Source organism: Galeopterus variegatus, unplaced genomic scaffold, assembly GCF_000696425.1.
Source record: "Galeopterus variegatus unplaced genomic scaffold, G_variegatus-3.0.2 Scaffold9958, whole genome shotgun sequence".
NCBI classification, from domain to species: Eukaryota; Metazoa; Chordata; class Mammalia; order Dermoptera; family Cynocephalidae; genus Galeopterus; species Galeopterus variegatus.
Genome location: NW_007736069.1, coordinates 31,875 through 43,885, shown reverse-complemented (window position 1 = coordinate 43,885; position 12,011 = coordinate 31,875). Strand labels below are relative to the sequence as shown.

Below are 12,011 nucleotides of genomic sequence, written 5' to 3'. Positions count from 1 at the left end.
TTCCATTCCTGCCCCCAGCTTCAAAGGAACCCTGTCCCACCAACAACATGTGAGATTTCATTTAAACAAAACTTGCTGCTATGTTCTTTTTATATATTGAGAATCTGGGGAAAATGATAACCCTTTGTATTTCCATTTTCCAATTTGTGAGTTTGAGTAGGTTTCATTACTTTGTATGAACATGTACGTATAAAATGGGTTTTCATACTTTGCACACTTTTCTTTCCATGAATTTTAGGAGCTATTTTATATTCTGCTGTTTAATTATTTATATATGACCTATTGTCATTTTTTAGGTTATACATTTTTTTAGTGTGAAAAATAAATCTTTTTTACATATGCCTTGTCTTTTGTAGTGTGCATGTTTGTTTTGTCTTTGTTTGGAAGGCCTTGCTTAGGGCATTGGTACAAAATGGTACGTTTCATTTGGATCTAATGTTTTATAGTTTAAAATAGTTTAAACTATAAATATTTTTATAGTCTAAAAGTTTTTTTTAACAATTGGAATTATGTATTTAATATTTGCATGGCCTTAAATTTGCTCTACACTGTCACGTTAATGAATTAATAGTAAGAATAATAATGTATTATGGGAACCCAGGTGTGTGTGCGTATATAGTGACCTTTTATGCAGTTCCATTTTGTTATTCTTGAACTTGTTTCAACTTTTCTCAGTTTGGTAACATACTATCAATTTACTTTTGATGCGTGTCTATTACTTAACTGTTTGATTCTTTAGGTTCAATTTTAATTCCAATACAAATGAGTTCAGGTGCTTGCTTTGACATTTTTAGCTCTCTGGCCTGAGGTGAGAATTTTTAGGGCCTCTGAGACACAGTTGTTGTCTCCCCAGTAAAATGGGAACAGATCTTTCCGTCATGGGCTGTTATGGTGTTATGAGTAAGTACATGTCAAGCATTTAGAATAGTGTTTAGCACATGGGAAGTGTTCAGAAGCCTCAGTTATTGCTGTGGCTAACATCATCACAGTTTTTAGATTCTGACCTTTCTTTCTATAAAGCCACCGTGGACTTTGTCATCTCTGAAGACATCCACTCCTGCTGTAGCTCATCTGGACACTGGACATCACTTGGTGTGTTGGACATAATATTTAATATTTTTATAAAGATAACCCTGTGTTGACTTTCTATTTATATATTTTTTGTATTGTCCACAAAACTGAGACATCCACATTGACTGAGAGGATATCGTAGACTTTTGTAGAAAAATATAGTAAAACAGAATTAAAGAGATGTAACTTGCTCAAAAATGCCTTAACGTGTGTGGATGTAGGAAAAACAGACCCAGTTTCTCCTACTATACTCTCACAACACAGAAGGCTCTGTGATCCCAGATGTGTGGAGTTTTTCTCCACACACCAAGCAAACAGTTCTGCAGGGGACACCAGCTGAGTGTCCTCAAATTTAATTTAAATCTGTCACTATCTACCTGGAGATAGCATCAGATCTCATAGGTTGAGGGCCCAGTCCCACAAGAGTGCCCTCACGTTGGATGCCAGTTGCAAGCACAGGTTGTGGCCTGTGCTTCTCACTGACCTGCTATAAATTGTGGATTCCCACGACCCCTTCCTCGTATTTGATTAATTTGCTAGAACAACTCACTCAACTCAGGGAAACACTTTATGTTTTCCCCCTTCATTATAAAGGATATTACAAAGGATATAGATGAACAACCAGATGGAAGCCATGCATTGGGCAAGGTATGGGGAAAGGCACAGAGCTTCTGTGTCCTCTCTGGGTGCACCACCCTCTAGGGACCTCCAGCTACTTGTTCACTTATTTGGAAGGTCCTCTGAACCCTGTCCTTTTAGTTTTTTACGAAGCTTTATTACGTGGTCATGACTGATTACATTACTGGTGATTAACTGAACCTTTAGCCCCTTCTCACGCTTAAGTTAGGGGTGGGTCTGAAAGTCCCAACTCTCTAATTCTGCCTTGGTTTTTCCAGTGACCAGGCTCCCATCCTAAGGGTATCTGGTGGTCTTCAGCCACCAGTTATCTCATTACAATAAAAAAAGATACTTATCACTCCAGAGATTCCAAGTGAGTTATATTGTAGGAAAGGGAGATGAAGACCAAAAAACAAATTTCACAATATCACAACATGGATATGCCAGCAGACTCTCTTCAGTCACATCTATCCTTACTGTTCTCTTTTCTTCTTATTTTATGTGAAGATTAGAACTCTTTCCATAGCACCTTGGTGAAATGTGTTTTTTATTTTAGGGGCAGTTGACATTCAGGGATGTGGCCATAGGATTTTCTTGGGAGGAGTGGAAATGCCTGGATCTTGCTCAGAGGGCTTTGTACAGGGACGTGATGTTGGAGAACTACAGGAATCTGGTCTTCCTGGGTGAGGATAACTTCCCTTTGCAAGACCGAATCTGCCTTTGTGTGTCTTTACATTTTCCTTTTTGAGTGTTTTGGGAGCCCCTGCATTGCTTGACTGAGATTGAAGCCCTGTTGACTCAGAAATGAAAAGCTTCATAATGTGGCATGTGGCCTTTAATTTTCACTTTTTTCAGATGCTCTGCTCCCTTTATGATACATCATTGAGTGGTTCTGGAGCTTACATATGCATAAAACCTTATGACAGACTTTTAAAATATCTAATTTTCTGTTTTCTATTTCTGTGCTTTGATTCAGTGGTTCTTGCAAGAAGCCTAGATATCTGCATATTATGGTGTTCCCTAAGCATTTAGAAGGAAATATTCAGTGGATGAATTTCTGAGATATGTTTTGAGATCCATCTATAATGTCCTTTGTCCTCAGGTAAATTCAGGGCTGGGATTCTGGAAAAGCCACAACATTTTACATTTATTTCTTTTTATAAGCAGGAATCTGTAGTTTTGATCTGAGTATTATCTCCATGTTGGAGCAAGGGAAAGAACCCTGGACTGTGGAGAGCCAAGTGACAACAGCAAGAAAACCAAATGGACGAGAATGGATCAAAGGTGTGAATACAGGTGAGAGCTCAGATGGGCAGAGAGGAAGCCGCATCATTAAACTGTGTTGGGAAACTCTGCAAGTGGGAGATTTCTCTTGGAAAACAACAGTTTATTTCCTGTGAACTCTGAAAGAAAATTTTTCTTTTCCCCCATTTTTCACTGTGTTCCACAGAGGTGTAAAAGTTTATTCACTTGCCTTGCAGTGGTGCTGCAGCTCAGAGACAAATGCAAAGTCTTTTTCATGATTAAAGTCTTTTTTATGGTCAGTGATTCTCCTTGTCTACAATCTTTATCTTTGTATACTAAATTAATTTTCAAGTATCTCAAGTTGTCTAGCTTCTGTGAACTCTTTGGTTCCTTGACTCTCAGTGGCAGTGGGAGGGGTGTTTCAGAAAGATCTCTTTTCCCCATGGTGTCTCCTTTCTGTGCTAGATTCCATCTCATGCTCAGTTCTCAGTCCATATAGATCAGAGCTCAAGTGTCTATAGTTGTGACAACTGGACTTGCCCATATTCCCTTGTGTTTCATATGATTGGAAAACCTAGTTAGGAGATGAGAAACACTGGCTACTTTTTCTTTGCATCTGGGGCCCAGGAAACCTTATGGAGCTGTCTCAAGCTGTCTTTGCCTGCTGAGGTCTCTCAGTTATTTCTTCTGTTCTGTTTTTGTCATACTTCATGGGCGTGTTTGGCAGGAGAGTAGATTGGATCTTTTGAGATTGTTACTCATCAGAACCATAAAAACAATGGACAGAAAGGTCACCTCTTTGATCCCCTGTCGTTTGTGGATCAGGCCCTTACTGTAGGATCTATGAGCAGAGCACAGAGTCCCACCTCAAAATCCTAAAATATTTGACCCCCATATGTTGTATTTTTCTCTCTCCCTGCTCTTACTACTTTGTGAATGTAAAAAACCTTGGCTTTTTCTGATTTCATATTCTCTAATGTTTGTGTGATTTGGCCTCAGAAATTTGGTTTTGATATTCACATTCCTAGGGACTGACATGTCATCTTATTTGTCTACTGTGATAAGCCACCTTCAGGATATGGATAACTTCTTGTGCACTCCCTTATGGAATGGGTTTACTGGGTAACAGAAAATTCATGAAGGAGAACACTTTGACTAACGTGTTTGAATATCATCCTGCTACACATAGAGATGCCCCTCGAAGCCACTGAGTAGAGTTGTCAACATGTCCTAGGATACTGAGGTAGAAAGTATCAGGAGAGCTTGACTGAAAAACGTTTTTAGATACAGTTCTAGTTTTTGAGAAGTGTCACAAAAGTCTCTCTCAAGGTGCTGTGACAGTGTTGATCACATACGCTAATGATCATCTTCTTTGAGCCAGCAATCAGTGGTGTAGGAATTTCTCCTAGGGAGAACATTGTTGAAGTTCACAATGTCACATGTTTGAGGTGCTTGGCTGAACTATTGTTCATGCCACATTTCTTATCCCTTTTGTGTGCCATTATTTATTATTTAAACCTTTGTTTAACAACAAACCTCTGTTCAAGCCTTTGTTCAATTTGTTGTACATTCAGTGTATAACAAGTAATGGTTTTGACACATCTTGAGAGAGCTTACGAAGTTGAATGATATCTCTGTATTTTAATTCTACTGTCATTTGTTTAGGCCACTGCTACTTTTATCTTGTACATATTTATGAATTATAAATGAATTTGCTTTTTAAGTTTAATTAACAGTTCCACATTTTTTGAGGATGCTCTTAGTATTCTTTGTTTTATATCTGTAGTGTGTGGGACTGTTCTATCAGGGAATGGCTATTGATTTGTATATTTTAGAATATTTCCTTCTTTAGTATAGAGGGGATGGCTCAGCAGGACTTTTTCTAAAACCTACACAAATTCTAGAACTTTTTGGAGAGTCTATTATTATTTTTACTTATGTTTCAACTGAGTTAATACCTATCATTAAAGTACACTTTTATCAATTAAATTCATTACAGTTTTCAAATCGAGAATTTTTGATGCCTTGAGAATACACTATTTTGCTTTATTAAGATACTGTCTTAATTCTAGAAATACCATTGAATTGACTTTCCTTAATTTGTTATTTGGCCATTTCTTTTTCTATAGTATGTTTTTAGCTTTGTAAACGTAACTTACTCAGTTTTGTTTAAATTTCACTGAGTTTTTGTGTCTTGGAAAAAATGCTGTGTTCTGATGATTTTCCTTGTCTACATTGTTTATGTCCATCTTGGTGTACTAAATTTATTTTTAAATATTTCATTGTGTGTTACAGGAAACTTAGCCCACTTCTTGCATTTCATGTACTTCTTCTCCATTGTTGTTTATAATACCTATATTTGTAGTGTAATGTCTGAAATTCTGGAAATTCTCTTCATGAGTTAACACATGCAGTCTATTGTGTTTCCTGTCTTTCTTTCCATCTGAATTTCTGTAACGTTCACCTGCTCCCTGTGAACCCACCTCCTGGTGCTGGCCTGTTGTTCTCTGGCTCTATTTGCTGCTTACATTGCTGACGAGCTCCTCCATGGGTCTCCACACCACTGCCAGGAAATGTGTCTGCACTTTGCTGCCACTAATAGTGCCCTTCAGTACAAGCCATCCCCACTGTGGTCATTTACATATATTCTCTCTGTACGGTTACTTGTGTTCTCCTGGTGATATTTATGTAGTCAAATATTAATATTGGATGAGTGCACATTAATTTTCATTCATTCCTACTAACAACTATATGTCTTATATATACAGTAGTATTATCCCTGACCTTACATTCCTCTTTTTATTTTGTCAAGTAACTTCTATAATATTTTATATTGTATGAACTTAGCAGAGTTAAAATATACCATATTTTTCTTTTGGTTTGAATTTAGGTTTAATTGATTACCATGATCATTTAATCTCACTTTCTCCCCCTATTTTCCTCTCTTCCTAGCCCCTGGCAAGTACCACTCTAATTTTTGTTTATGTGAATTTCACTATTTTAAATACTTCTTTTAAATGGAATCATACAGTATTTGTCTCTTTATAACTGATTTATTCATTTAGCGTAGTGTCCTCCAGATTCATCCATGTTGTGGCATATGACAGGATTTTTACCTGTTTTAAGGCTGAATAATGTTCCAGTATGTGTGTGTACCACATTTTGTTTATCTGTTCATCTGTGATGGATTCCTGATTTGCTTCCCCCTCTTGGCTATTTTGAATAATGCTGCAATGAACATGAGTTTACAAATATATCTTCCAGATTTTGTCTTCAGTACTTTTAGATATAATATACTCAGAAGTGAAATTGTTGGTTCATATGGTAATTTAATTTTGAACTGAGGAAATATCATGTTATCTTTCATAGTGGCCATACCTTTTTATATTCCCACCAACAAGGCGAAAGCCTCCCATTTCTCTACATCTTCACCACCACGCTTATTTTTTGTTCCTTTAGGGAGTACACATCCTAATGGGTGTGACGTGACATCTGACTGTATTTTTATTTGTATTTTCTTTTGATTAATGATATTTTGCATCTTTTTGTGTGCTTATTAGTCATTTGTATATCATCTCTGCAAAAATATGTATTCAGTCCCTTTGCCCATTTTTTAAACAGGTTATTTATGTTGTTGACTTGTAGGAGTTTTTTGTATATTCTAGAAATTCACCTTTTATCAGATACATGTTTTGCAAATATTTTCTTCCTCTCCATAGGTTTTCTTTTTACTCTGTTGATTGTTTCCTTTGCTGCACAATATTTTTAAATTTTGATGTAGTCCATTTTATTTATTTTTACTTTTATTGCCTGTGCAAATACTGTGTGATGTAAACCTGTTTTCACTTCATCACGGTACCTCCCTTTTAAATCTCTTCCATTTTGCCCATGCCCGTAATTTAATGTCTGTAGTTAAGGTTGCATCAGTATTATGCTCCTTGTTAAATGACTTATTCTTTTCTTCCAGTGTCAGAATTTTAACTGCCTTATTGCAGTTACATTCCCACAGATTTGCGCGCACAAAATTTGCTCCCACATTTCCATTACTCCCTGCCGTGCTTTTACTGATCTTCCATCTTGGCCTTTCCTCACATAGTACTTTGATGTGGATGGACTATAATGTTACTTCCTAGCATATTAATTTTGTATGCCTAAACACCCCAATTTCCACAGGACACTACTTTCACTGTAATGCAAGACCCCTATTCATGCACTGGACAACTTTTTAGGGCACTGCTTAAATCAGTATGTGGAGGGGATGATGACACAGATATCATTATCCATGAGAAATGGCTGCGTAACACTGTTGGCCACACACCTTAGTGCTTGTATGTCCCTTGAAGTATTTCTTTTTATGCTTGTTGTATATGCTGTGACCTATTATTGCCTATACTTCCTGAGTGAGCAGCCCTGCTTAAGAACATCTGATTGGGTGTTAATATCCAAAATGTAGAAGAAGCTGAAGCAACTCAATAATATGAAAACAAAACAAATAACCTGATTAAAAAATGGGCAAAGGACCTCAATAGACATTCTTTGAAAGATGACTTACAAGTGGCCAACAGATAGATGGAATGAGATATCGCACACCTGCAAGAATGGCTATTATCGAAAAGGTAAAGGATAAGAGTTGGGCAGGATGTGAAGAAAAGGGAAGCCTTGTACACCATTTGTGGAAATGTAAATTAGTACAGCCATTATGGAAAACTGCATGGAGGTTCTTCAAAAAACTAAAAATAGAATTATCATATGATCCAGCAATTACACTTCTAGGTGTATCTCCAAAGGATTTGAAATCATTTTGTCTAAGAGATATCTGTACTCCATGTTCATTGCAACATTATTCACACTAGCCTAATTAGTTATGTAGTCACCCTGTTTTCCATCACAGATGAATGAATAAAGAAAATGTGGTGTATACACAGAATAGAATTCTAGTCTTCCTTCAAAAGAAGGAAGTTGAGTATGCGGAACCTGGATGAAGCAACATTTAACACGGATGAATTTCTCTAAGTGAAATAAGCCAAACACAGAAATACAATTATTACATGTTCTCACTTATATGTGGAATTTAAACCAATTGAATTTCTAGAAGCAGAAAGTAGAATAATGGTTATCAGAGGCTGGGAAGTAGGTGGAATAGGGAGATGTTGGTCAGTACAAAGTTTCAATTAAATAGTTGGTGTAAATGATACGTTTTTTAGGTGATGTATATGGTAATAAACTTTATTTCATTATTCTACACTGTGTACATATATTGTGACATCACTTTGTTTCCCATAAATATATACAATTATACTTTGTCAGTACATAATACAATTTTTCACAAAATCATATTCCAGTTCTTGTATTGTGTGCTGGTTCTGAAGTAGAAATCCTTTCCTTTTTTTTTAAGAGGAAATTATTTACAATTCCACAGGCCATAACTTTTTGTAAATGTGATTACTAATTCTTTGCCTGCACATTTTATCATGGGTTACTAGAATGTTTTATTAATTAATTTTCATCATATTTTACAGATAATGGTTTTCCAGTATGCATTATGCAATGTAACTGTCATGAGCCACTTTTTAATGTTGCAAAATACTTGGTCTGTGCTGGTATAGATTGTTTTATAACAGGTATTTAGAAAAATATTATCTTTTATGACACTGTTTATTAAATTGTTCTTATTTTCCTGGTGCTGTTGCTTTCTAATTTAAAATTGGTGCTTCTTTAATAATTCATCACATAATTTTCTGTAGGTTATTTTCCATTACACTATATCATATTGTTCTTTAGCATTTATTTGTACATAATAAATCAGCTATAAATGTTTTTTCTCCTCACTTATAAGAAAGCCATGTTTTTTGCCAATTGGTGTGTGCCTTGAGGTCACAGTGGAAAAATCCTCCTACTTTCAGGACTAACATAGCTTTGACAAATGTGCTTCGACCATAGGTTGTTTGAAACTAGGCTTCCCTACTATTAACTTGAATTGCATGTACTCACCTTTTCTTTTTTAAAGAATCCTATTTCTGTTGTGTTCCTAAAAATTGAATTTTATGGCTCTGAAGTTTCATTAAGTCTGTTCAATATAAGTGTAACTTTTGGTGTAATATTATGTTTTTCAATGTGAAATATTTATTTATGTACTGTAATTAATTGGAAAATGATGGTTCTTTATATCTTGTAGATATCTCTCCTAATTGTATAATCAAGGAATTACCACCAAAAGGGAACAGCAATACCAAAGTGTTACACACAGTGATGTTGGAAAGACATGAAAGCCATGACATCAAAGACTTTTCTTTCAGGGAAGACCAGAAAAATATACATAACTTTGAGTGTCAGTGGAGAGATTATGAAAGAAATTACAAGGAAGTTTCTATGACCCAGAAAGAAAGTCTCACTGGTAGAAGAAAACATGATAGAAAGCATGCAGGAAACAGGATTAATATAACTCAGCTTGGAGTTAGCTTTCAGTCACCTCTGCCTGAAGAGCTATTTCAATGTGAAAGGAAAATTTATGAATGTAATCAAGTTGAGAAATCTATGAAAAATGATGTTCTCATTTCACCACTTCAACAAATTTGTTCTAGTGTCAGAACTCACATTTCTAAAAAATATGGGGATAATTTTATACATTCTTCAAATAGTTGGGAAAAATCTTACAAGTGTAATGAATGTGGCAAGGTCTTCACTCAACCTTCATGCCTTTTAAGTCATCAGAGAATTCATTCTGGAGAGAAACCTTACAAGTATCATGAGTGTGGGAAATCCTTTAGTTTGCATTCAAATCTAACTACCCATCAGGTAATCCATACTGGAAGGAAAATTTATAAATGTAATGAATGTGGCAAGGTCTTCACTCAGCCTTCAAGTCTTGCAGCTCATCAGAGAATTCATTCTGGAGAAAGACCTTACAAGTGTTATGAGTGTGGGAAAGCCTTTCGTACATATTCAAACCTAACTACCCATCAGTTAATCCATACTGGAGAGAAACCGTACAAATGTAATGAATGTGGCAAGGTCTTCACTCAAAATTCACATCTTGTAACTCATCGGAGAGTTCATACTGGAGAGAAACCTTACAAGTGTACTGAGTGTGGGAAAGCCTTTACTGTGCGTTCAAACCTAACGATGCATCAGGCGATTCACACTGGAGAAAAACCTTACAAATGTAATGAGTGTGGCAAGGTCTTTAGTCACCCTTCAAGCCTTGCAAGTCATCGGCGCATTCATACTGGAAAGAAACCTTATAAGTGTAATGAGTGTGGCAAAGCCTTTACTATTAGTTCAAACTTAACTACCCATCGGGCAATCCATACTGGGGAAAAACCTTACAAATGTGGGGAATGTGGCAAGGTCTTCACTCAAAAGTCACATCTTGCAACTCATCGTAGAATTCATACTGGAGAGAAACCTTACAAGTGTAATGAGTGTGAGAAAGCCTTCAGTGCTCGTTCAAACCTAACTACCCATCAGGCTATACATACTGGAGAAAAACCTTACAAATGTAATGAGTGTGGTAAAGTCTTCACTCAGAATTCATACCTTGCAAGTCATCAGGCAACTCATACTGGTGAGAAACCTTATAAGTGTATTGAATGTGGCAAGGTCTTCACTCAAAATTCACACCTTACGAGGCATTGGAGAATTCATACTGGAGCAAAACCTTATAAGTGTAATGAGTGCGGCAAGGCCTTTAGAATTCGTTCAAACCTAACTGCTCATCAGGTAATCCATACTGGAGAAAAACCTTACAAATGTAATGAATGTGGTAAGTTCTTCAGTCAGCTTTCAAGCCTTGCTAGTCATCGTAGAATTCATACTGGAGAGAAACCTTACAAGTGTAATGAGTGTGGCAAAGCCTTTACTATTAGTTCAAATCTAACTACCCATCAAGCAATTCATACTGGAGAGAAACCTTACAAGTGTAGTGAATGTGGCAAAGTCTTCACTCAAAATTCACACCTTGCAAATCATCGTAGAATTCATACTGGAGAGAAGCCTTACAAGTGTAATGAGTGTGGCAAAGCCTTTAGTGTGCATTCAAGCCTAACTACCCATCAGGCAATCCATACAGGAGAAAAACCTTACAAATGCAATGAATGTGGCAAAGTCTTTACTCAAAATTCACACCTTGCAAATCATCGTAGAATTCATACTGAAGAGAAGCCTTACAAGTGTAATGAGTGTGGCAAAGCCTTTAGAGTGCATTCAAGCCTAACTACCCATCAGGTAATCCATACTGGAAAGAAACCTTACAAATGTAAAGTGTGTGGCAAGGCCTTCAGTCAAATTTCAAACCTTTCAGGTCATCACAGAATTCATACTGGAGAAGAACCTTACAAATGAGTGTGACAAAGTCTTCAGTCACAGTTTATTCCTTGCACAACATCAGAGAATTAATTCTTGAGAGAATCTGCAAATGCATTGACTAGCAGAGTCCTCATGAGTTAAAGCGTTAACAGACATCAGAGAGTTTATACTGAAGAGACATCATCTAAGTGTAATGTATGGCAGAGGCTTAATTCAGGCCTCACAACTCACTAGACATCAAATTATACATTTTTGACGAAACCACACAAATGTGATGTGCATCCTGAGGCTATTACTCAAGTTCCATATCTGTAGGAGAATTTATAGGAAGAATAATTCATTCTTTCATTCTCCAAGCTTAACCTTTGTTATTATGTACTGCTGGCTAATTAGAAGTTAAAATATATTAACTTATAACACAATATACTTGTATATCAAAAGTGCAAAGATGTTTGGAAACTTAAAATTCTTTTCAAATTATAAAATATTTTGTTCACTTATTTGAAGTTTCTTCAAAAGGCTACTGTATTATTTACTCATGTGACTTTCAACCCATAGTTAATCTTAAACCTTCTTCACAGGCCTTTCATTGTGTTCTCCGAGAAAAAATTAAAGGAAAAAAAAAAAAATAATGTTCACTTACTTTATAGGGTGAGGATCATTTCTATACAAGTTCCTGGAAGAAGTACTCTGCCTTCTAAAAAATAAATATTGTTTGAATTAGAGAGCATTTAAGAGGGGCAGAAAATAATGTAAAACCGTCAGTTGTGCGT

At 36.2% G+C, this 12,011-nt stretch overlaps 1 protein-coding gene across 1 annotated transcript; it reads left to right on the top strand.

The window, feature by feature from the left end:
* Nucleotides 1–1,013: 1,013 nt before the first annotated feature.
* Nucleotides 1,014–11,738, top strand: LOC103609697 (zinc finger protein 665-like). Its single transcript, XM_008593996.1, has 4 exons — nucleotides 1,014–1,092; nucleotides 2,246–2,372; nucleotides 2,857–2,985; nucleotides 9,110–11,738. The coding sequence occupies exons 2-4, from the start codon at nucleotides 2,339–2,341 to the stop codon at nucleotides 11,272–11,274; spliced, it is 2,328 nt and encodes a 775-aa protein (XP_008592218.1). The 5' UTR covers nucleotides 1,014–1,092; nucleotides 2,246–2,338; the 3' UTR covers nucleotides 11,275–11,738.
* The last annotated feature ends 273 nt before the right edge of the window (nucleotides 11,739–12,011 follow it).

Excerpts from the sequence above, each read along its gene's own strand:
- LOC103609697 (XM_008593996.1), top strand. The coding sequence starts at position 2,339 with ATGTTGGAGAACTACAGGAATCTGGTCTTCCTGG. Across the intron at positions 2,373-2,856 it reads CAGGAATCTGGTCTTCCTGG|GAATCTGTAGTTTTGATCTG; the intron begins GTGAGGATAACT and ends TTTTATAAGCAG. Across the intron at positions 2,986-9,109 it reads GATCAAAGGTGTGAATACAG|ATATCTCTCCTAATTGTATA; the intron begins GTGAGAGCTCAG and ends TATATCTTGTAG.